At 53.3% G+C, this 20,270-nt stretch overlaps 8 protein-coding genes across 8 annotated transcripts; 5 read left to right on the top strand and 3 right to left on the bottom strand.

Moving 5' to 3' along the window:
* Positions 1 to 937: 937 nt before the first annotated feature.
* hmg1 (HMG-CoA reductase) lies at positions 938 to 4,440 on the top strand (the record flags this gene model as incomplete). Its single annotated transcript, XM_058450942.1, has 3 exons — positions 938 to 1,273; positions 1,330 to 4,052; positions 4,104 to 4,440. The coding sequence occupies 3 exons, from the start codon at positions 938 to 940 to the stop codon at positions 4,438 to 4,440; spliced, it is 3,396 nt and encodes a 1,131-aa protein (XP_058310404.1).
* A 1,172-nt stretch (positions 4,441 to 5,612) lies between these two features.
* On the top strand, positions 5,613 to 8,436 carry N7498_003879 (putative cell polarity protein; the record flags this gene model as incomplete). The annotated part of the gene is made up of 2 exons (XM_058450941.1): positions 5,613 to 7,979; positions 8,035 to 8,436. The coding sequence occupies 2 exons, from the start codon at positions 5,613 to 5,615 to the stop codon at positions 8,434 to 8,436; spliced, it is 2,769 nt and encodes a 922-aa protein (XP_058310403.1).
* Positions 8,437 to 9,333: 897 nt separating this feature from the next.
* cyp4 (peptidyl-prolyl cis-trans isomerase) lies at positions 9,334 to 10,288 on the top strand (the record flags this gene model as incomplete). Its single annotated transcript, XM_058450940.1, has 4 exons — positions 9,334 to 9,490; positions 9,686 to 9,855; positions 9,920 to 10,026; positions 10,102 to 10,288. 4 exons carry the CDS (start codon positions 9,334 to 9,336, stop codon positions 10,286 to 10,288), a joined length of 621 nt encoding a protein of 206 aa, XP_058310402.1.
* Positions 10,289 to 11,953: 1,665 nt separating this feature from the next.
* On the bottom strand, positions 11,954 to 12,848 carry N7498_003877 (high-affinity Cu transporter CTR3; the record flags this gene model as incomplete). Its single annotated transcript, XM_058450939.1, has 3 exons — positions 11,954 to 12,561; positions 12,623 to 12,653; positions 12,711 to 12,848. 3 exons carry the CDS (start codon positions 12,846 to 12,848, stop codon positions 11,954 to 11,956), a joined length of 777 nt encoding a protein of 258 aa, XP_058310401.1.
* Positions 12,849 to 13,187: 339 nt separating this feature from the next.
* N7498_003876 (exosome non-catalytic core subunit SKI6) lies at positions 13,188 to 14,089 on the bottom strand (the record flags this gene model as incomplete). The annotated part of the gene is made up of 2 exons (XM_058450938.1): positions 13,188 to 13,695; positions 13,794 to 14,089. The coding sequence occupies 2 exons, from the start codon at positions 14,087 to 14,089 to the stop codon at positions 13,188 to 13,190; spliced, it is 804 nt and encodes a 267-aa protein (XP_058310400.1).
* Positions 14,090 to 14,587: 498 nt separating this feature from the next.
* Positions 14,588 to 17,605, top strand: N7498_003875 (putative DNA excision repair protein (Rad26L); the record flags this gene model as incomplete). Its single annotated transcript, XM_058450937.1, has 1 exon — positions 14,588 to 17,605. One exon carries the CDS (start codon positions 14,588 to 14,590, stop codon positions 17,603 to 17,605), a length of 3,018 nt encoding a protein of 1,005 aa, XP_058310399.1.
* A 324-nt stretch (positions 17,606 to 17,929) lies between these two features.
* Positions 17,930 to 18,778, bottom strand: ssuA (RNA polymerase II subunit A C-terminal domain phosphatase; the record flags this gene model as incomplete). Its single annotated transcript, XM_058450936.1, has 1 exon — positions 17,930 to 18,778. The coding sequence occupies one exon, from the start codon at positions 18,776 to 18,778 to the stop codon at positions 17,930 to 17,932; it is 849 nt and encodes a 282-aa protein (XP_058310398.1).
* A 503-nt stretch (positions 18,779 to 19,281) lies between these two features.
* N7498_003873 (nicotinamidase) lies at positions 19,282 to 20,090 on the top strand (the record flags this gene model as incomplete). The annotated part of the gene is made up of 2 exons (XM_058450935.1): positions 19,282 to 19,362; positions 19,437 to 20,090. 2 exons carry the CDS (start codon positions 19,282 to 19,284, stop codon positions 20,088 to 20,090), a joined length of 735 nt encoding a protein of 244 aa, XP_058310397.1.
* Positions 20,091 to 20,270: the final 180 nt, after the last annotated feature.

Here is a 20,270-nt window from a genome sequence, read left to right as displayed (position 1 = left end):
TATTATCAGGTGAGTATGCCGGCATACACCTGGAATCGACACAATTGGCGCTAGACCGATCGACCGTCCGAGACACGACGAGCGATGGCCTGGAGGCTGCCGACTCGCAGCTCCAGGGCTGTCAGTTTTTCTCGGGTCCTCGCCACCGCCTCGAGAAAAAAACTCGAAATCACCAATTTCGAGGGTGAAATTGGCAGTCACTTCTCTTTTCATAGAAAAATCAATTATTGCATGCTGTGTCCGACGCCGACGTAGAAGCTATCTAGGCAATTGTTGAATGGACGAAAAGAATCTATGTTCCCAGGTGTATATCCCCTCTGGTTTGTGTTGGATTGACTCGATCGGGAATCGCATTGTTCTACGTATTGTTCGCACTCCTTTTTGTCCACCCTAGCTTGATAAATACGACCATTCTGTTCAACATCCCATCGTACTCTTTCCATCGAACTAAACGGCCCTAACAGCAGAAAAGCCTGGGTTCCCCCACTGAAGCGTGGCTTGGCGAGCGCCGTCGTCGGCGATACTTAATTCCATCGGCGCGGGTCCGGAGCTCAATTATTTTGCAGCCTTCAGGGGGTCCCCGTACTCTTCCTGCACTGTACCGCGTCCAATTGCCCCGAGCGGCCTGCTTTGTTCTTTTCTTTCCTGTTTTCTGTTTCTGGTATGACTATCCCATTGCCTTAGCCTTGTGTGTGGCCCACTGACCTTTGCAAAAGGAAAGTCCCAGCGGGAACGTGTCTGAAGCAGCACCTCGTGAGCCCCATGCGGCCCTCGAATTAAGCCCTCTCCCACGTCAACTTGCCTCTCGCTTCGATTTTGGTCGAAACCAGAGCAAACCCGACGGTAGTACTCGCAGGCCTTGGTCCCTGCGGACCGTCTTAATCCCTCTCAACGCCTTCAACAGACGTCTACTCCGCTTCTCCAGCGACTCAACATAATGGCTACTTCACTTATCTCCAAGAGACTGCGTTCCTCCGAGGCTGCACCGGAGTCCGAACCCAGCTGGATTCGGCGCCAGGTCACCTCCGGGCTGCAATTCATCTCTCGCCGGGCCTGTGTTCACCCCATTCACACCATTGTGGTGATTGCCCTTCTCGCCAGCACGACCTACGTGGGTCTGCTGGAGGGCAGCCTTCTGGACACCGCTCGGAACCCCCGCAACGTTGCTGGTCAGGTGGACACCGAGACCCTTCTCCAGGGCAGCCGGAGCTTGCGCCTGGGAGAGTCGACCTCGTGGAAGTGGCAGGCCGAGGAATCCTGGGCCGATTCGACGGTGAGCATCCCCCGGGCTGCAAATTGGAATTGAAAGACGTCTAACTAGCACTTTAGCAAGCCGAAGAGCCCGCTGCCCGTCACTTGGCTTTGGCCACGTTCATCTTCCCCGATTCTACCTCCAAGTCTGGATCGACCGCCCCGTCAGCCGACGATGTCCCGATTCCCGCCAATGTCTCCGCCCACCCCGTTCCCCACACCCCCAATCTGTTCTCGCCCTTCTCACACGATTCATCCCTGGCATACACCGTTCCCTTCGAGCAGGTCTCTGATCTGTTGAGGGCTGTGCAGGAGATCCCTGATCCGTCTGCCGACGAGGAGGAGGAGGAGGAGTCGAAGAAATGGATCATGCGAGCTGCTCGTGGCGCTGCCAGCTCCCACATGGCTCTCAAGCTGTGGCTGACGGATGCATGGAGCTCCTTCGTGGACCTCATCAAGCACGCTGAGACCATTGACATTGTTATCATGGCTCTCGGCTATATCTCGATGCACCTGAGCTTTGTGTCCCTCTTCTTCTCCATGCGGCGTCTCGGCTCCAACTTCTGGCTTGCCGCTACAGTGCTGTTCTCTGGCTCCTTCGCTTTCCTGTTTGGCCTTTTGGTGACTACCAAGCTCGGTGTGCCGATCAATCTACTTCTACTTTCCGAGGGTCTTCCTTTCTTGGTGGTGACAATTGGCTTTGAGAAGCCGATCATGTTCACTCGCGCCGTTTTGAGTGCCTCGGTGGATAACCGTCGGCCTCGTCCTGGTGCCGCTCCTCGGCCTCTGACTTCGAGCACCTCCGGTTCCATTCAAGACTCCATTTCAACTGCAATCAAGAAGCAGGGTTTCGAGATTGTCCAGCACTATTGCATTGAGATTGGCTTGCTTGCTATGGGTGCTGCCTCTGGCGTACAAGGCGGTCTTCAGCAGTTCTGCTTCCTTGCGGCCTGGATCCTGTTCTTCGACTGTGTGCTGCTGTTCACTTTTTACACCACCATTCTCTGCATTAAGCTTGAGATTACTCGTATCAGGCGCCACGTTGCCCTGCGCAAGGCCCTGGAGGAGGATGGCATCACTCACAGCGTGGCTGAGAACGTGGCTTCCAGCAACGACTGGCCGAATGTGGGCTCCGACAGCAGCGAGGGTGACACCAGCATCTTCGGACGTAAGATCAAGTCTAGCAGTGTGCGCCGATTCAAGATCCTCATGGTCGGTGGTTTGATCCTCATCAACGTTGTGAACCTCTCGGCCATTCCCTTCCGGAATACCGGCAACGGTGCTTTGATCTCGCGTCTGTCTAACGTGATGGCTCCTACCCCTATCGACCCCTTCAAGGTCGGTGAGAATGGCCTGGATGCTATCTACGTGGCTGCCAAGAGCCAGAAGCAGGAGACCATGGTGACCATTATCCCACCGATCAAGTATAAGCTGGAGTACCCCTCCGTTCACTACGCTGCTGGTGAGGCTTCCAGCTCGTTTGACATCGAGTACACCGATCAGATCCTCGATGCTGTCGGTGGCAAGGTTCTCGAAAGTCTGCTCAAGAGCGTGGAGGACCCCTTCATCAGCAAGTGGATCATTGCTGCTCTGACCCTCAGTATCATTCTTAATGGCTATCTTTTCAACGCTGCCCGCTGGAGTATCAAGGAACCCGAGGCTGCCCCCGCTGCCCCCAACGAGCCGGTGGCCCCGAAGGTTTACCCTAAGTTTGAGCCCAACGAGCAGGAGTCGGACCGTTCTATTGAAGAGTGCGAACTGATGCTCAAGGAGAAGCGTGCGCCTCATCTGACCGATGAGGAGTTGATCGCATTGTCACTCAAGGGCAAGCTCCCCGGATACGCTCTTGAGAAGACCATGGAGGACGAGAACTTGATGAGTCGCGTGGACGCGTTCACTCGAGCTGTCAGAATCCGCCGCGCTGTGATCGCCCGTACCCCGGCCACTTCTGCTATCACCGGCTCTCTAGAGTCCTCCAAGCTTCCTTTCAAGGACTACAACTACGGCCTGGTTCACGGCGCCTGCTGTGAGAATGTGATTGGTTATCTTCCCCTGCCTCTTGGTGTTGCCGGTCCGATCAAGATCGACGGCCAGGACTACTTCATCCCCATGGCCACCACTGAAGGTGTGCTGGTGGCCAGTACCAGCCGTGGCTCCAAGGCTATCAACGCTGGTGGCGGCGCTGTTACTGTTCTGACCGGCGACGGTATGACTCGTGGACCTTGCGTGACTTTCCCGACCCTGGCTCGGGCCGCCGCCGCGAAGGTTTGGATTGACTCCGAGGAAGGCCGTAGTATCATCACCGCCGCTTTCAACTCAACTAGTCGCTTTGCTCGCCTGCAAAGTCTGAAGACCGCACTCGCTGGCACTTACCTCTACATCCGCTTCAAGACTACCACCGGCGACGCCATGGGTATGAACATGATTTCTAAGGGCTGCGAGAAGGCCCTGGATGTCATGTCGAAGGAGTGTGGCTTCGATGACATGGCCATCATCTCACTTTCTGGTAACTTCTGTACCGACAAAAAGTCTGCTGCCATCAACTGGACCGATGGTCGTGGCAAGTCTGTCGTGGCCGAGGCCATCATCCCTGGTGACGTCGTCAAGAGTGTTCTTAAGAGCGATGTCAATGCCCTGGTGGAGTTGAACGTCAGCAAGAACTTGATTGGAAGTGCCATGGCTGGTAGCTTGGGCGGTTTCAACGCCCACGCCTCCAACATCGTGTCCGCCATCTTCTTGGCCACTGGCCAGGATCCCGCCCAGAACGTTGAGAGCAGCAGCTGTATTACTACCATGAAGAAGTGAGTCATTTCCAACGATTTTTTGTGTCAATCATACTAACCACATCACAGCAACAACGGCAACCTCCAGATCGCTGTGTCGATGCCTTCCATTGAGGTCGGCACCATTGGTGGTGGTACCATCCTCGAGGCCCAAGGCGCGATGCTGGACCTGCTTGGTGTCCGGGGCGCTCACCCTACTACCCCTGGTGAGAACGCCCGCCAGCTGTCCCGTATTATCGCGGCTTCCGTCCTCGCCGGTGAGCTTAGTCTGTGCGCTGCTCTCGCTGCTGGTCACCTCGTCAAGGCCCACATGGCCCACAACCGCAGTGCAGCTCCTACGCGGTCCTCGACTCCCGTGTCGGCCGCCGTTGGTGCTGCCCGTGGCCTTTCTATGACCTCGAAATAAATTGGCGCGACCACTGGTTTGCGGTAAAAAGAATCCTGTATACTCCTCGTGAGCCATAGAAAACTCTCGCGATGCCATCTGGGACGCAGGCCTTTTTCTCTGGCAAGTTTACACCACTTGCTTCGATCTCCGTCGTGGATACTGCATCCCTATCCCCCTTGTCCTTGGACGCTAATTGGGATGGCACCAGTGATGGTACTCCAGGGAATGCAATACCCGGCCCCTGCGGGAGCCCATGGTGGCACACCCCCCAAAACCGCTGCGAGCGGATACGAGCTACGCTCCTGTTCTACATTGTGTACTTAGTTTTGTTACTGGATAGATATGTCGGCTGATCATGGCCTATGAAACTTGTATTTTTCGGTTGTCTTCATCAAACCCCTTTTTTAAGTTCACAAGCCCTAAATCCAAGTGCCAACTGGTCGGTAGTAATTAATGGGTGTCAATACAAGACGATTACCATCGGCACAGCCATGGGGGGGCCGAAGAGGTCTAGAATGTCGACTCCTGAGCGGTGCCGTCAGCCCTTCCCCTTGGCCCTTAAGACTTGAGTATTACCGATTTCTTTGTCGATAAGATAATCCACGAGTTTAATGAAAGTAAGACCCGGTAATTTTGTTCGGCAGGGATATCTGCATGCTGGGGATGCGCATATGAGCCCGAGGCGTTCAGCCCCTGTGGCTTGTGGCCTTGGCAGGGAGGTTGGAGTTGATTACTAGCAGTATTGTAAGTGAATTGTAACCGTCAGGGAGCCTTGGCTCTTGGACAGGTCAACAGAATTATCTGCCACCACGAGGCGAATACGATCTCAGAGTGAAATCAGATTATCATCTAGGGTTTACATGTGTAACTTGTAGTTCCATGTAACCCGGTCAAAGCCTGATAGCACCTGCATTTAAGGCGTAAGTAACCCAGAATCGGCGGGTCCAGCCGTAAGGGAAGTCCGGAGTCACGGCGCAGAATCACTTACACACCTTTCTCCCTTTATTTTTTTCTCCCTTGGTGTCTTGCGTCCTTCACTCCTTCGGACCAGGACCTTCTGGCTGGATCTTTACGATCTACGATTTCACCTCTTTTGAATCACGCCCCCCTTTGTTGACCCGCTTCACTTCCCCCGGCTCTTGTCTCAGATCGATCGGTGGATCTGTGTGGTGACTAGTAACGAGACGTGAATGCGACGGCCTTGGCCAAACCCCCCTTCGAACAACGAGATCGGCGAGGATATCAAGGATACCCAGGATACACCAACCTGCGTGCAGAGGAGCCGAAGTTTCCCCTACAGCCCTGATATGAATGGCCATTCCGGAGCTATGTCGCCTGTCTCCATCGATGGCAGCGACTGGTCTGGCCTCAATCAGTATCAGAAGTCGGACCCGCCCTTTTCCCCGACATTCTCCTCGAGAGGCAACCTGGCTACTCCTCCTACCTCCGGCGTCCCCAGCACGCCCTTGAGCCCGACGGTGCCGCTGCCCACCGGCAGTGGAAACCCTTCTCCGCCCAGCTCGGTCGCTGCGAGATCCAGTGTCGGTACCCTGGGTGAGGGTCATCGCGATGGTGGCAGACGGAATCGCCAAATGGAGGAAATCCTCTCTCAACACTACACAGCCCTAAAGCGGTTCCTGAACGCCTCGTACCGCGACGATCGACTAAACGCCCGATCGAACAAAGCCCGCGATAAGCTTCTCCGCCTTTCACCCACACAATTCCACGAACTTAGTACCGATGTGTACGACGAACTTATCCGGCGCCAGCAGGCTACGCCGCCACCGGGTAGAGCCCCTCGTCCCGATGTGCCCACCTTCCTCCCTCCCCGTACAGACTTCCACGAGAAACGCAACCATGCCCGCTCAAAATTGGCCTCCCTCCAACACCAGCGCTTCCGAGACTTGGCGACTGATGTTTTCTGCGAGTTGGAGCGTCGCTTCCCGCATTTTACCGGCCGAGGGCGACCGCCGCCTGGTGGTATGCCTCCGGGTCCTCGGGCCTCACAGTCTCGCGGGCCTCCTAGTCGCATGGGCGGTCGGGGCTACCCATCTGGTGGACCTCCTGGCAGCCCATTCCCTCCTGGCAGCCCATTCCCTCCGGGCAGCCCATTCCCTCCTAGGCAAGGTTCTCTTGGTGGCCCGCCTTCAATGAATGGAGATGGTCCGTTTCCCCGATCTTTCCAAAGCAACACCATGGTTCCGAACAAGAGTACTATGGTGGAGGATAGTGATGATATGGGACCGGAGGATGACGATGATGCTCGGAGCGATGCATTTGCATTGGATGCAGTGCTAAGCAGACGGGGAACCACGACAACGCTTGGTGATAGCGAGAGGAAGTTGTTGATGGAGAGCCAAACACAAGTGTCGGCATTGCAAGAAAAAGTCGAGAAACTGGAGGAACAGATTCGCGCTAAGGATGAGGAATTGGCCCGATCATCCGACGCAGACCAATCTGGAGTCAGTTCCAATGAACGTCAGGAGTGGGATGATCTCAGACTGGATCTCGAGAGCAAGGTCTCCAAGGCTGAGGATCTGAATAGCTCGCTTCAGTATGAGCTTGATAGAGTCCGGGCTGAGCATGAAAACATGGAGCGCGATCTTCGGGAGCAGCTTGACGAGGTCGCTCGTGGCTCAGGGGATGCAGACTTGATTGCTCGGTACGCCGACCTGGAGAGCAAGCACCAAAACTTGCAAAACGAACTGCAAAAGCAGGAGCAGCTTACACAAGAGGTCCGGCGCGAGGCGTCTGAATTCCTCATGGAGATGAAGACCCTCACTGCTCAGAGTCATTCCAACTGGGAACGCGAAGAACAGCTGTCTAATGACGTTCACCGTTTGGAGAACGAGGTCAACGAATGGAAGCACCGCTATGCGAAGGCAAAGTCACAGTTGCGCCATCTTCGCACTTCGTCTGGTGGTATTTCTGATCACCGGCCCGACGCAAGCGTTATTGCCAAGGAGCATGAACTGGTGCAAGTTGACGGTGTGGTCAAGGATATTCACGTCACCAAGTTCCAGATGGCCATTGATGAGCTCCTTCGTGTCGCCCGCTTCGAAGACTCCCAGGACGTGCTTGCCCAGATCAAGTTCGTTATTGTGGCTGTTCGCCATATGATTCAAGACGTGGATCAGGCGCCGCCTCCAGTCGACGGCTCGGCCACTCTGCGTGTCAAGGCCAAGGGCCGGGTATCTGCGACTGCCAACAACATGATCACAGCCGCTCGCAACTTTGCCAGCTCTAGTGGTCTTTCACCGGTCTCTCTGCTCGATGCTGCAGCTTCGCATCTTTGCACCGCTGTCGTGGAGCTGGTGCGCGTGGTCAAGATCCAGGCGTCCCCTGTCGATGAGTTGGACGAGTATGATGTGGACGTGTCTCAGGAGAAGTTCCCAGACTACCTCAGCACGTCCGTTAGCCAAAGACGGTATAGCAACCACTCTGAATATAGTGCTATGAGCCACCCCGGCGAGGATCACCCCATGATGCAGAATGGCTTGTCCAATGGCTTTAACTACGGGGCCCCGCAGGGGGACCACGAGCTTCAGGAACTGAAGGTAAGCTGCTTACACAATATGTTCATTGAGCTGTAACTAACAATCTTTCCTACAGTACTATGTCGAAGACCAAACCGATGGAATGGTCCAATCCATCCAGTCCTTGGTGGCCAGTATCCGATCTGAACAGGGAATGAACATTGTCCAGACCCACGTCTCGACCATCTCGAACGTTGTCGCCAACGTGGTTTCCTCCACAGAAAATCTGATGCACGAACGCAGTGGTGATGTCGCGCTCCATGAGCGCTCCGAGCCCATCATCCAGGCATTGGATGAATGTCGCGGTCGGCTGACGGGCACTGCCGCCGAGGGCCACAATGCCACCAGTCCTGAGCAGCTGCGTGAGGTTACCAACCAGCTCCCTCCGATTGCATTTGAAATTGCGCGACAGACCAAGGAGCTTGTACAGCGCCTTGAGACCTTGGCACACGGCGACGACGAAGATGACTTCCGGTGATAAACTTGGCCATCGGTACTAAAATTTGGCATATACCCGAAGGCTTTGTCCTCGGCACTGCCTGTGCACGTTTTTTCTTCTCTTAGCACCTCTTCCTCATATCAGCTTTGACCCCCTTTATCCCATTTCTCTGGCTTTTGAGCGACTACCATCTGTGGCAACGAGCCGACAATGTCGAAATGATGTCCTGATACGCGTGGCATTCACGGTTTTCTTTCCCTCGATTTTCTGTTCCTTTTCCAGCACACCCTATTGGTATTATTCGTTGTATTTCTATTCCGGTCTCTGACGACTTATTATTCTCTTTCTGCTGCTGATCCTTTGACGTTGATTTACCCGTTATTCTCTCGGCCCTGCATCTAGGCGCCGGTCTTGGCATTTCGTGCACATGAATTAGAAGCACTTTTTTTTCTCTTCCCAAATGTCTCGTAAAACGGGTTCCATATCTTATGATTTAAGCACGAAAGACAACTAGGAAAGTAAAGAGGTGCAGTAGACAGACCACTCAAGTACAAACAAGGCAGCAACAAGGCCCTTCCTTCCCCGGAAAGGGCTTGCCGGGCGTTGGTCACGTGCACGCCGGAGCTCCAGGAGCTTTTCGGCTTCGAGCTTCGGTTTTTTTCCCCTATAGGATTCGTTAACCAAACTACACATCGTCACTACCTAGGTTCTGTGAGTATTCCTGTGCTCAATGGATGCTGCAGTGCACCCGGGTCTTGTTCACGAGCCCGGTGTATCTTCACCGGGGGTCTGGCAAGGCCTGGTTGGCATCTCTCTTCCCATCGAATGATGGCCCCATCATCAACGGCACATCGTGTCTCTATGCACGCCCGAACTGAGCTAACCCCCATCCAGCCCGGCACCCGAGTTGTCCCGCTCCGCCCGCTGCCCCTCATCATGTTCTGCCGCCTCAAGTCAACCCCACCCTCCCTCTTTTCTTCTCTCAATTGCTCTTTCCACCCCTCTACTCGTTCATTCTCATCAACCTCCTCCATCATGGCCAACACCAAGGTTTACTTCGACGTCGAGTACGCCCCCGTGGGCTCCAGCGCCCGTAAGTGATTCCCTTCTTGAGCTTTGCTTTCGCTCCAGCTCTTTGCATGGAGGGGTAAAAAAAACACATGGGCCTCCATCCTCTCATCCCAAAGTCCCCTGCCCTTCTTGTCTTCCATCTCCCCTCCATTTAGAATCAATTGCTTTCACTCCAGCTGTTTATTTTAATCAAGTTGATGGCTAACTCTCTCTCCAGCCAAGGTTGGCCGCATCAACTTCGAACTCTACGAGAAGGATGTCCCCAAGACTGCTGCCAACTTCCGTGAGCTTTGCAAGAAGCCCAAGGGCGAAGGCTACGTTGGCTCCGGCTTCCACCGCGTCATTCCCGATTTCATGCTCCAGGGTGGTGACTTCACCCGCCACAATGTGAGTTTCCCTGCCCCTACCTTTCTTAACGGGATACCGTATCTAACCTCTCTGTCTGGAACAGGGCACCGGTGGCAGGTCCATCTACGGCGAGAAGTTCCCCGATGAGAACTTCAAGTACAAGCACACCCGCCCCGGTCTTCTCTCCATGGCCAACGCCGGCCCCAACACGTACGTCTCTTGTGCCCGCTGATTTTGTCAACGCTACCCCACGAATCCCCTTACTGACTAGAATCTTCTCTGCAGCAACGGTTCCCAGTTCTTCATCACCACCGTCGTCACCTCGTGGCTTGATGGCAAGCACGTCGTCTTCGGCGAGGTCGCTGACGAGGCCTCCATGCAGGTCGTGAAGGAGATCGAGGCCGTCGGCTCCTCCTCCGGTGCCATCCGCTCCAACGTCAAGCCCACCATCGTCGAGGCTGGTGAGCTTTAAACGACTTGATCCCTGATCTAGTTAATTGGCGGAATAATCTATATTTAAAGCGTGTGTTTCCTGTCTCACAGAGGCGGCGCACTGGCTGTTCTTTGGTGACCTTTTCAGTTTTTGCACGATGTAATCTAGACAATCTACCAAGCTAGTCATGCATGCCCTCCAAGGCGGGAAACGAAAAAAAAAAAACAAGTTTCTACCTGTAACGTCAGCGTAAGGGAACAGAGCGTAGCCTGGCGTAATCTGCAATCCTGCAACCATGCAACCCTGCGCGGGGCCTCGGGTTGAGTTCTCCGGGAAGTAAAAGTGGAAAGTGGGGTAGTTGGGAACCACGTTTTTAGTTGACCTCGCGTTTTCTCTCCCCTGGGATCTGCTCCCCGGTTCCCGAATCTATGCGTCACTAACATCCCTGCTCTCTCCTACGCCCCACGATCTTAATAGAATTTTATGGGTCGATTGATTGATTGATTCGGGCTGTAAAATTTGTGAATGGGTTACTTTTCAACTGGGGTCTTGGATATGACCTTTATTCCTACCTATACATATATGCTTCGTTTCATTGCGGTACATCAACTATGCTCTTTATGCTTGGTGACATCAATATCAGTGTCTATTTCTCGGAAGTAAATCGAAGGGTCCATGCAGGCGCAGAGCCGATCGTTCCCCAAGACGATAGTGCTACCGGCACCTTGACTGCAGTTTAAGCTAGCCAAACTATTTCTATCAAGAACCTACCTACGAGGTACTTTCACTTTCCCCAGCAATAATCACCTTCTCGAGTGAATGGAAGGTGATCCGCAATTATCCACGTCCCTGATTGGAAGGCCTCGGATAAGGAAGGTAGTCGTAGTCCCCACTCGGCTCCTTCGGGAACATACATGATCGGTTCTAGATCTTGCGGGGTGTGTTTCAAACCATCACAAAGAGAAGGCGATGATGAACAAAACCTGTGGTTTGGATACCATCTTCTTAAATTGGTCTCTGTCTACCGTGTAAAAATGACGGCCCTCCATGTGATCAATCTATAAATTAGATGCGCGGCCCTGTTCATGTCCATGCTTATTCCCAAGCAATCAAAGTCCTCACGGAGAAAAACAAGACTTGTCTAAAACATAATCTTGTCAACAAATTGTCCGAAGCTCTCGACCTGTCCTTGCTAAAGGGGGCTCCTGAACAGAGGGAAGCGATCTCTGTCGCTCTGCTCAAGACGTTAAAAACCCGGGCTGGCGCCAAGTGGAAGAACCATGGTCTTCCTGAAGATCTTCCTTTCGTCCTGGTTTGATTCTTGCTTGGCTACGAGTGGACTTGTCAATGCGTCTCTTGCAACCCAGATTTTCGAGACAATATGGACTAAGAGACGTGAAGCTGGACGATACGGAGAGAAGTGTAGTTGGCCAGATGTGTTAAGAGCGAAGAGAATAAGATTAATGTGTACGTAGCCTGTGAGATAACAGATGTTTCTCTCGTAACTTCATGATTTCAGTTCACCATTCCCAACTTCTCGATTCTGTGTCTTTCAACCACCTGCGTGTTCGCTACGCCCAGGGAGTAGCGTGCACTCTAGCCACAGCACTTGGTGACCTGGCAAGCATCATTCCTAATTTGATTGGAATAGCATTAGCACCCTGGCCATTTCGATGCAAGACAATAGATGCTCCGGGAGAGTACTTACTCCTTGTTCAGAGATACAGCTTCCCACGAAAAGATCAGCGAGCCCAGGAATGCGCCGATGAAAATGCAGATGATGATATACCCGTTGAAGTACATAGCAAGTAGCATGATGATATATGCCACAGCGAACTGAAGCATGTGCATGAAAGCGCGAACGAACTGCTCCATGAGCGAGGGACGATATGGGTCCATTACACCGGGACGCTGAGCAGAAAGCCCGACGACCATAATAGCATCAGTGGAGGCCGCACTCTGCTTCGGAACATTCGTATTCGAGGAAGAGTCTGCGGCAGTCGTGATGCCGTCGTCTTGGGTGAATGCATACGGAGGGGCTTTGCAGCAGCGGTCACAGTCAGTAGCCTTGGAAACACCCCCATCGGGGCTGATGCTCTGGTAGTTTGTGCCATTTGCCTTGGACTGACCGGCGTCTTCGGAGGAGCGTGGCATGTACATTCTGATCAGACGAGCCCGGCGGAGGATGAAGGCATCGTACTCCCTTCCCACACGGCGCAACAGCTCCAGGACCAGAACGAGGCAGATGAAACCGATACAGGAACCGGCGAACATGCCGTGAGATCTGATGTGCCATGATTTGGCGAGGAAGCCTAGATATTGTTTTCTGGTCAGCAGAATTTCCAACGATCTATAAAGGCTCACGATGCGTACAGGCATCAATGGTATCCCAGTTCCACAACATCTGTTATTTCAAGTCAGCTCATGGTTCAGCGTCCTGAAGATTTTCACGCTGACAGACCGAGATCTTGCAGCTCATGTCCATGCCGTCCATACCAGGCATCGCAGTCATAACGGACATGCCAGACATGGTGGCCGTAGCGTTACCGGCAGCCGAGGCAGTAGGCATTACCATGGTCATAGTACCCATGGATTCCATGATGATCATGAGTTATTTCTGACGAGATGTTGAAGCGTACAATCGCACATGGATATCAAGCTTGACGAGCTCGCACTGTAGCAACCCGTTCTTACCGGACGCAGGCGTACAGAGGTGCAACGTGCAACGAGAGGGAAAAGGTAAACAAGGAGGTACGAGCTACGGGAAGTTTAACATTAAATGATGACCACACTTCCGATGTGGTCGCTGAGCGAGCGTGTTTGAGCAGATTAATCCATTTGTATCAACATGGTACAGAAGTACCCGATGTACACAACTCTCTCCAATTAAACTCCAAAACTCCGCTGATGCTAAGGCAATGCATGGGTATCGTTGACTTTATGCCCGGCTGGAGTCCTTGATGACTCCCTCCAGCAGCTCGCGGATCTGGTTGCATCCATCCATCCCGACAGCCAGCATCGTTTCAATGTACGTACAGTGCAGCTTCGAGTCCATGTTCAGCACGGCCACCTTGGTCTCCCCTTCCTCCTCGTCCATGTTGTTCTCTCCCACGGGAACCGAGGTCGTGGTACCAACGGTGAGCTGGGGAAGCTCCTGTTCCTCGGGAAGAGAGAGATCAAGTAGCGGATCTAGCTCATCACTACGGGGGTCCCGCGGAGTGGATGCGCTACCGCTCATGCCTGCTGTGCAGCCGCAGAGCAGTCCGGGCATGGGAATGCCTGCGTCCACCAGAGCCAGTGTGCAGGCATTAATCGCAGCCGCAAGCAGAGAGCCGTCGGCGGAGAGCACTGAGACGTGGATGCTGATCGTGCTGTGCGGGTAAAGATAGGTGTGTAGATGCGACTGGAAAGCAGAGCGAAGAGTGGTTGCAATGCGAGATGATTGTCTGTGATCGAGGAAACGGGCGTTAGTATCACTGTTGTCCAATTTGCCGAACAGATGCTGCGCAGAGCTTCATCTGCACATAGAAAATGGTCGACTTACTTGTCACTGCCTCCGGCTCTCCTCCGTCGGTCCACACCGGCGAATCCAGCAATGTTCACGTCCACCTCCACAACAGCGCCTGAACTGCCTGCCGTACCACTGGCCTCGCCCCTGCGACCCTCGGCGGGACCGTGGACAGAGCACATAATTGCAGTATTACCCATGGAAAGGTAAGACGAGCCCGAGCTGGCAGGATTCGTAGATATCTGAGCCTGGAGCAGTCGCAGTTCGTTCCACCGGCGGCCGTCCAGACGCAGCCGGGTGAGAGGGTATGTGGTTGAGGTATCGAGAGGCATTCTTGCGAATGGTCCAATTTAGATAGTAAAGATCTTTCACGTGTGCGAAAAGGATAGAGGGGCAAGCTCGACAGGCTTTATGCGGTTACCTCTGGAGGTAGGAAAGTTAGCCCAGCCCGGTCTGTCGAGCGAAGAGCACACCGATTGCAAAAGACTTACATCTATCCGGTCGCGTAATTAATTCAAAGTGATCTTCAGGGTCAATTGGGAATAGCGGCGACGTAGACCGCGATATGAATGGGAGACAGTGATCGGAGCAGCTTTTTTTCTTGCCGATCGGGAATGACATCGCCAACTTCTCCGCCTTCGCGGCCTGACGCGCCTTCCACGCTTCTTCACCAACACACTCAAGCTACCATACTGGCCATGCAGGCTTTACATAGGATATGGGGAGTCACAACGCCGATGTTGAGGTCATCACCATTGACTCGGACGATGATGACCTTGAAGTGACGCCTTATCTAAACCCCACCACCAATTCTCGTATGGACCTACTATATGCGCGTGGAATGCAGCTCACATTTACCAGACAGGAATCCCGATTCCGTCAGATCCGAGAATTTCACGCCCGTCAAGCGAAAGCTCACTGATACCTCACGCACTACGAGTACACCAATTAAATTCCAGTCCTTGGACAGCGAAGATGAGTTCAACGATGGTGAAGCAGCGTACAAAAAATTCAAAGCGCGCAAATCACTTAAGCGAAGGCAGAGCGCAGCCGCAACACGCAAGGCAAAACTGCCCAAGAAAGAGCCGCGGAACAGCGACGTGATCGTTGGCCGCGTGAAGCAAGAACGCTCGAGGTCCAGACCCATACGGCCTTTGCAATATGGCGATGTGTCTTCCGAAGATGAATTGATGGAGCATACTCTTCCAGGATATTTGAAGCAGCGCCGACTTCAATTTGACCGCAAGAAGGAACATCTCCAGGAGTCGGGTCTGAAATTACCGCCTTCCTACGAGGATGTGGAGTTCTCTGATGATGAGCGTCTCGAACACTTACAAGAGAAGCCGTCATTCCCGGGCAGAACACCGGTCCGTGACTACAAAGATATCACTTTACCTTACTCTCTGGGGCTGATCCCTGCACCGATCGCGCAATGGCTACGCCAATACCAGGTGGAGGGAGCCGCATTTCTTCATGAAATGTTTGTCTACCAGAAGGGCGGTGTTCTCGGCGACGATATGGGCCTTGGAAAGACAATCCAGGTTATTGCATTTTTGACAGCAGCCTACGGGAAGACAGTCGATGAACGAGATGCCAAACGTATGCGCAAGATGCGCAGATCCCAGGACAATGCGTGGTACCCACGTTCCTTGATCGTGTGTCCTGGAACATTGATCTCGAACTGGATAGCCGAGCTTCAACGGTGGGGCTGGTGGCATGTCGACGTGTACCACGGCCCCAACAAGGACTTGGCCCTCCATGCTGCACGCTCTGGCAGAGTGGAGATCCTGATCACGACATACACCACGTACGTGAATAACAAGGACTCTGTAAACATGGTCGAGTGGGACTGTGTGATCGCCGATGAATGCCACAAAATCAAGGAGCGAAAATCAGAAACCACCCAGGCCATGAATCAGATCAACGCTCTCTGTCGCATTGGCCTGACTGGTACGGCTATTCAGAACCGATACGAGGAGCTGTGGACGCTTCTGAACTGGACAAACCCCGGCGTACTCGGCCCGGTGACTACATGGAACGCGCAGATTGCGGAGCCGTTGAAAATCGGCCAGTCTCATGATGCAACCATAAACGAGCTCAGCAAAGCTCGAAAGACAGCTAAGAAACTAGTCGAGAACCTTCTCCCGCAGTTTTTCCTACGACGAATGAAGAGTTTGATTGCAGATCAACTACCCAAGAAAAGTGATCGCGTAGTCTTCTGTCCATTGACTTGGACGCAAGCCGAAGCATACGAGAACTTCCTGGATAGCGACATGGTCAATTATATCAAATACTCTACGGATCAGTGCACCTGTGGATCAGGGAAGAAACAAGGCTGGTGCTGCAAGACTATCATCCCTGGGATTGATCAACCCTGGCAGGCATTTGTCTTTCCTGCTATTGCCGTGCTGCAAAAACTCAGCAACCACCTTGCGATTCTCATACCACAGGGTAACGATTCACGGGAGAAGCAGGAGAAGGAGAGAGACATGTTGGAAATTGCCCTACCAGAACAGTGGGAAGACCTTTACCGTTCTCGGGATTCGATCGTGAATTATGCGAATCCTGAGTTCTGTGGCAAGTGGAAGGTCCTCCGCAAGTTGTTAAGGTGGTGGCACGCAAATGGTGACAAGGTCCTTGTCTTCTCACACAGCGTCCGGCTGTTGAGGATGCTGCAAATGCTCTTCAACCATACCAGCTATAATGTGAATTACCTAGATGGTTCGATGAGTTACGAGGACCGCGCCAAAGCCGTGGACGACTTCAACTCTGATCCAAATCAGTTCGTCTTCTTGATCTCTACAAAGGCTGGTGGCGTTGGGCTGAACATCACATCCGCGAACAAGGTCGTGGTGGTCGATCCGAACTGGAACCCTTCCTACGACTTGCAAGCTCAAGACCGAGCCTACCGTATTGGACAAACTCGTGATGTCGAAGTTTTCCGACTCGTCTCTGCCGGTACTATCGAAGAGATTGTATATGCCCGACAAATCTACAAGCAACAGCAGGCTGAAATCGGGTATAATGCCAGCTCTGAACGTCGATACTTCAAGGGCGTTCAAGAGAAGAAAGATCAAAAGGGCGAGATTTTCGGATTAAAAAACCTCTTTTCATACCAGTACGACAACGTCGTCCTCCGAGACATCGTGAACAAGACCAACGTCGCCGAGAGCCGAGCCGGCGTGCAGGTAGTGGACTTTGAGTTTGAAGAAGAGGAGGATCCCACCGGTGAAAGACTGGTCAAATCCGAGGACGAGGCAATGAGCCAACTGGCTGCAAGAATCCGCGGTGAGGACGAGGACGGATCCAAGTCTGAACCCACGTCACGCAAGCATGATCCAGTACAGGCAATCCTTGCTGGCGCAGGAGTCGAATACACCCACTTGAATAACGAAGTTATCGGATCTTCCCGCGTCGAAGAACAACTCAGTCGACGCGCCGCTCAGACAACGAACGACCCGGGAGCCAACTACCAAGTCTTCAACCCCTACGAAGATGTTACAATCGACGATCCACTTGCAGAGCCTCGGGCCCCGCCCGATCCCGCGATACAGGGCCCCCTTCGCAGCGCTGAAGGGAAGCTTTCCCACTTCAAGTACAATCCGCCGACAGACGTGCAGCGTCGCCAGTTCTGCAGCATGGCACGGCGCTTTGGATGTGCGGACGCTACGGAGTTTGCACTCGTCGTGGAGAATATGACCCAGGCGGAGCGAACAGCGACTCTCGATCGTTGGTACCAGGAAAGGCGTGACTTCTTGGTCAAGGGTGAGGTGACGAGTGGGATCAGACCCGAGATCAAGTCTGAAAACAGAGTTGAGGTGAAGCCGCGTATTCAGGACGAGAGATGATTCTTTGTTATTCTACTTGGACGAGATCCATTGTGACCGTGAGGGATATTTTTTGCTGGCGTTGATATTAAAGGCGATGATACCCCTTTGCTATATGGAGTTCGAATGAATGGCGGTTTTCTTGCAACTTTTACGTCAATACTACAAATAAACCGTACGGTACACGGGCTAAGGACGTCCCAACGATCCGTTGAAAGTCATAACTCGCGCACTTGATTGCTTCATAAAAAAAAACCATCCATTGTATTATCATTCAGACACCATCTAAATCCACCCAAACAAGACCGGCCATTAAACAGGGGTATCAGTCACAAGTAAACAAGGCTACAACCAAGCAAGCGTCCACAGAGCCGGCAGATTAGGATTCTTCGCCTGCCAATCCGCCAGAATCTCAGGAACACGTTCATCGAAGCTCTGACGCGCGGCACCAGTACCATTCTCCCAGCCACCGGGACCATGGAGAGTACGCTGCTCAACGGCAGCCTCGTTGAGACTATTGGCCAGGTCGAGGATAGCGTTGCCGCCTACCAGGGCCTCCTCATGGTTATCCTTGATATCGACGTTGAAGACGTGCACCGGCCGGTTGAGGGTATTGCCCTTGTTCATGAGGTCGTCGACGACGGCATCCCAGCAGCGTTCTTCGCAAGTGATGATCACATCGACGACGCCTGCTTCCGTGCCCAACGCACCCTTGTCGCCCTTGGATACGTGGTCCACGCGCGGCATGCCGGGCACCCAGTCCTGAAAGCGCTCGGGGCCCCATTTCAGATTGCGGTTGCGATCGAGCATGTTCAGGATGCCGTTGCTGCGGTACAGACGCTCGTCTTTGCCGTGCAGCTCTTCCCACATCTGGTTGTAGGAGATCGTGTTGAAGCTGTACACGTTGGGCTGGGTGATGGTAGGACCTGGCAGGCGCACCAGGGAGCCTGTCCCAAAGGAGATGACTGGGAAGGCGGCTGCGGCTGCTGAGAGACGGAGGTGGGCTTCCATGGAGCGGTTGTTGTTCGATGCGCACACGGTGCAGAACTTCAGCTTCCATGAGTCCAGGGGGTCTTTGGCGCCCGTGTCCGTTGCGGCCATGTCGGAGGCGGACTCTGGAGGTGGAGGAGGGGGAGGGGGAGGAGTTTGAGGAGTGGTGCTCCCCGTGTTTACTCGACGAGGGTCATATGCCATGGTTGTGGAGAGGACTATGGAATGAGACTAAGTGGGCACACAATGAGGCCGTTGATCAAGGTGGTTTGAATATGATTTTACAATGTCCTGATATTGACTTGAAGGGTATTAGCAAAATCCCTGGCAATGTATTTCAAGTCGATGATGAACAGAAGGGGAGATTCAGATGAAAAGCGTATAATTGAGTTTGTCCGCATAGCGAAAGCTCAGACAGCTCCAATAAATAAAGATCATCATGTAGGGCGATTGAATGCAAAAACGACTATCACGTACCTTGCAATTATCGCGCATTAGGATGGCTCAACTAGTTGGTCAATTCAAATGGGGCCGCAGCCCTTGGAGAAAGAAAGGAAGCAAGTTTTGTGCCGCTGCTTCGCTCTCTTTTTAGCGCCGCGGCTGACTCATCATGGCCCCGCTGTTTTCCATCTGCATCTCCATCTCCAAGCTTAGCTACCAGCTACGCAGTCTGCTTCTCGGAGGCTATCCCCACGAATTCTTTTACAATGGCATCCTCAGACGGGGCAGATGGCTCCATCGTGCCCGCCTTGATCGTGGTTGACATGCAGGAGGATTTCTGTCCACCCGTGAGTTTGAAGAATAGCTGACTGCAGTTCCAAGCTCGGTCGTGCTGATGCTACAACGCTTGGTGGGACAATAGTCTGGGTCTCTCGCAGTACAAGAAGGCCGAGATATTGCACCATTGATCAACGATCTTCTCTCCTGGCCAGGGTTCGTGACGCGCATTGCGACCCAAGACTACCACCCACCAGACCATATCTCCTTCGCGAGCAACCATCCTTCGCCGAACAACCGACCCTTCGAATCGTTCATCGAGATGAAGAATCCGGCACCGGGAAAGGAAACAGAGACAAAACCGCAGCAACTCTGGCCCGTCCACTGCGTGGCCGACAGTCGCGGTGCGGAGCTCATACCCGAGATTCGCGCCGATCTCATCGATGTCCTCATTCACAAAGGGAAGCACTCGCAGGTCGAGATGTACTCTGCCTTTGCTGATGCGTTTGGAAACCGTGATCCTGCTGTGATGGAGCGGTCGGTCAATCTGGATATCGCTGAGCTGCTCCGGGCACGGAAGGTTACCGATGTTTTTGTCGTAGGACTCGCGGGGGACTACTGTGTGAAATTCACAGCAATCGATGCCGTCAAGGCTGGATTCCGAAGTTGGCTTATCGAGGAGGGAACCAAATGCGTCATGCCCGCTAGCTGGGACGAGGCCAAGGCGGAGCTGAAGGTTGCGGGGGTATCCGTCATTCATACAGACGACCCAGTGATCAAGAAGCTGGCTGTGAGGTAGCTCGAGAATTACCTAGTCATTGAGGTAGATGCTGGTCAATCTATCATTTACAGCTCCAATAGTTCCGTTCCAATCCAATCAGGTTGCCACCGGGTGGGTTGTTCCGAGGGGATGAGTGGTCCAAGTGTGATCCACATGGAAAGGGCCCTGGATTGAGAAACCTCCCTTTCGACTTCCACA

This window comes from Penicillium cinerascens (genome assembly GCF_028974065.1).
Source record: "Penicillium cinerascens strain IBT 15544 chromosome Unknown contig_24_segment0_segment0, whole genome shotgun sequence".
In the NCBI taxonomy this organism is placed as follows: domain Eukaryota; kingdom Fungi; phylum Ascomycota; class Eurotiomycetes; order Eurotiales; family Aspergillaceae; genus Penicillium; species Penicillium cinerascens.
This window is presented reverse-complemented; position numbering and strand designations above follow the sequence as displayed.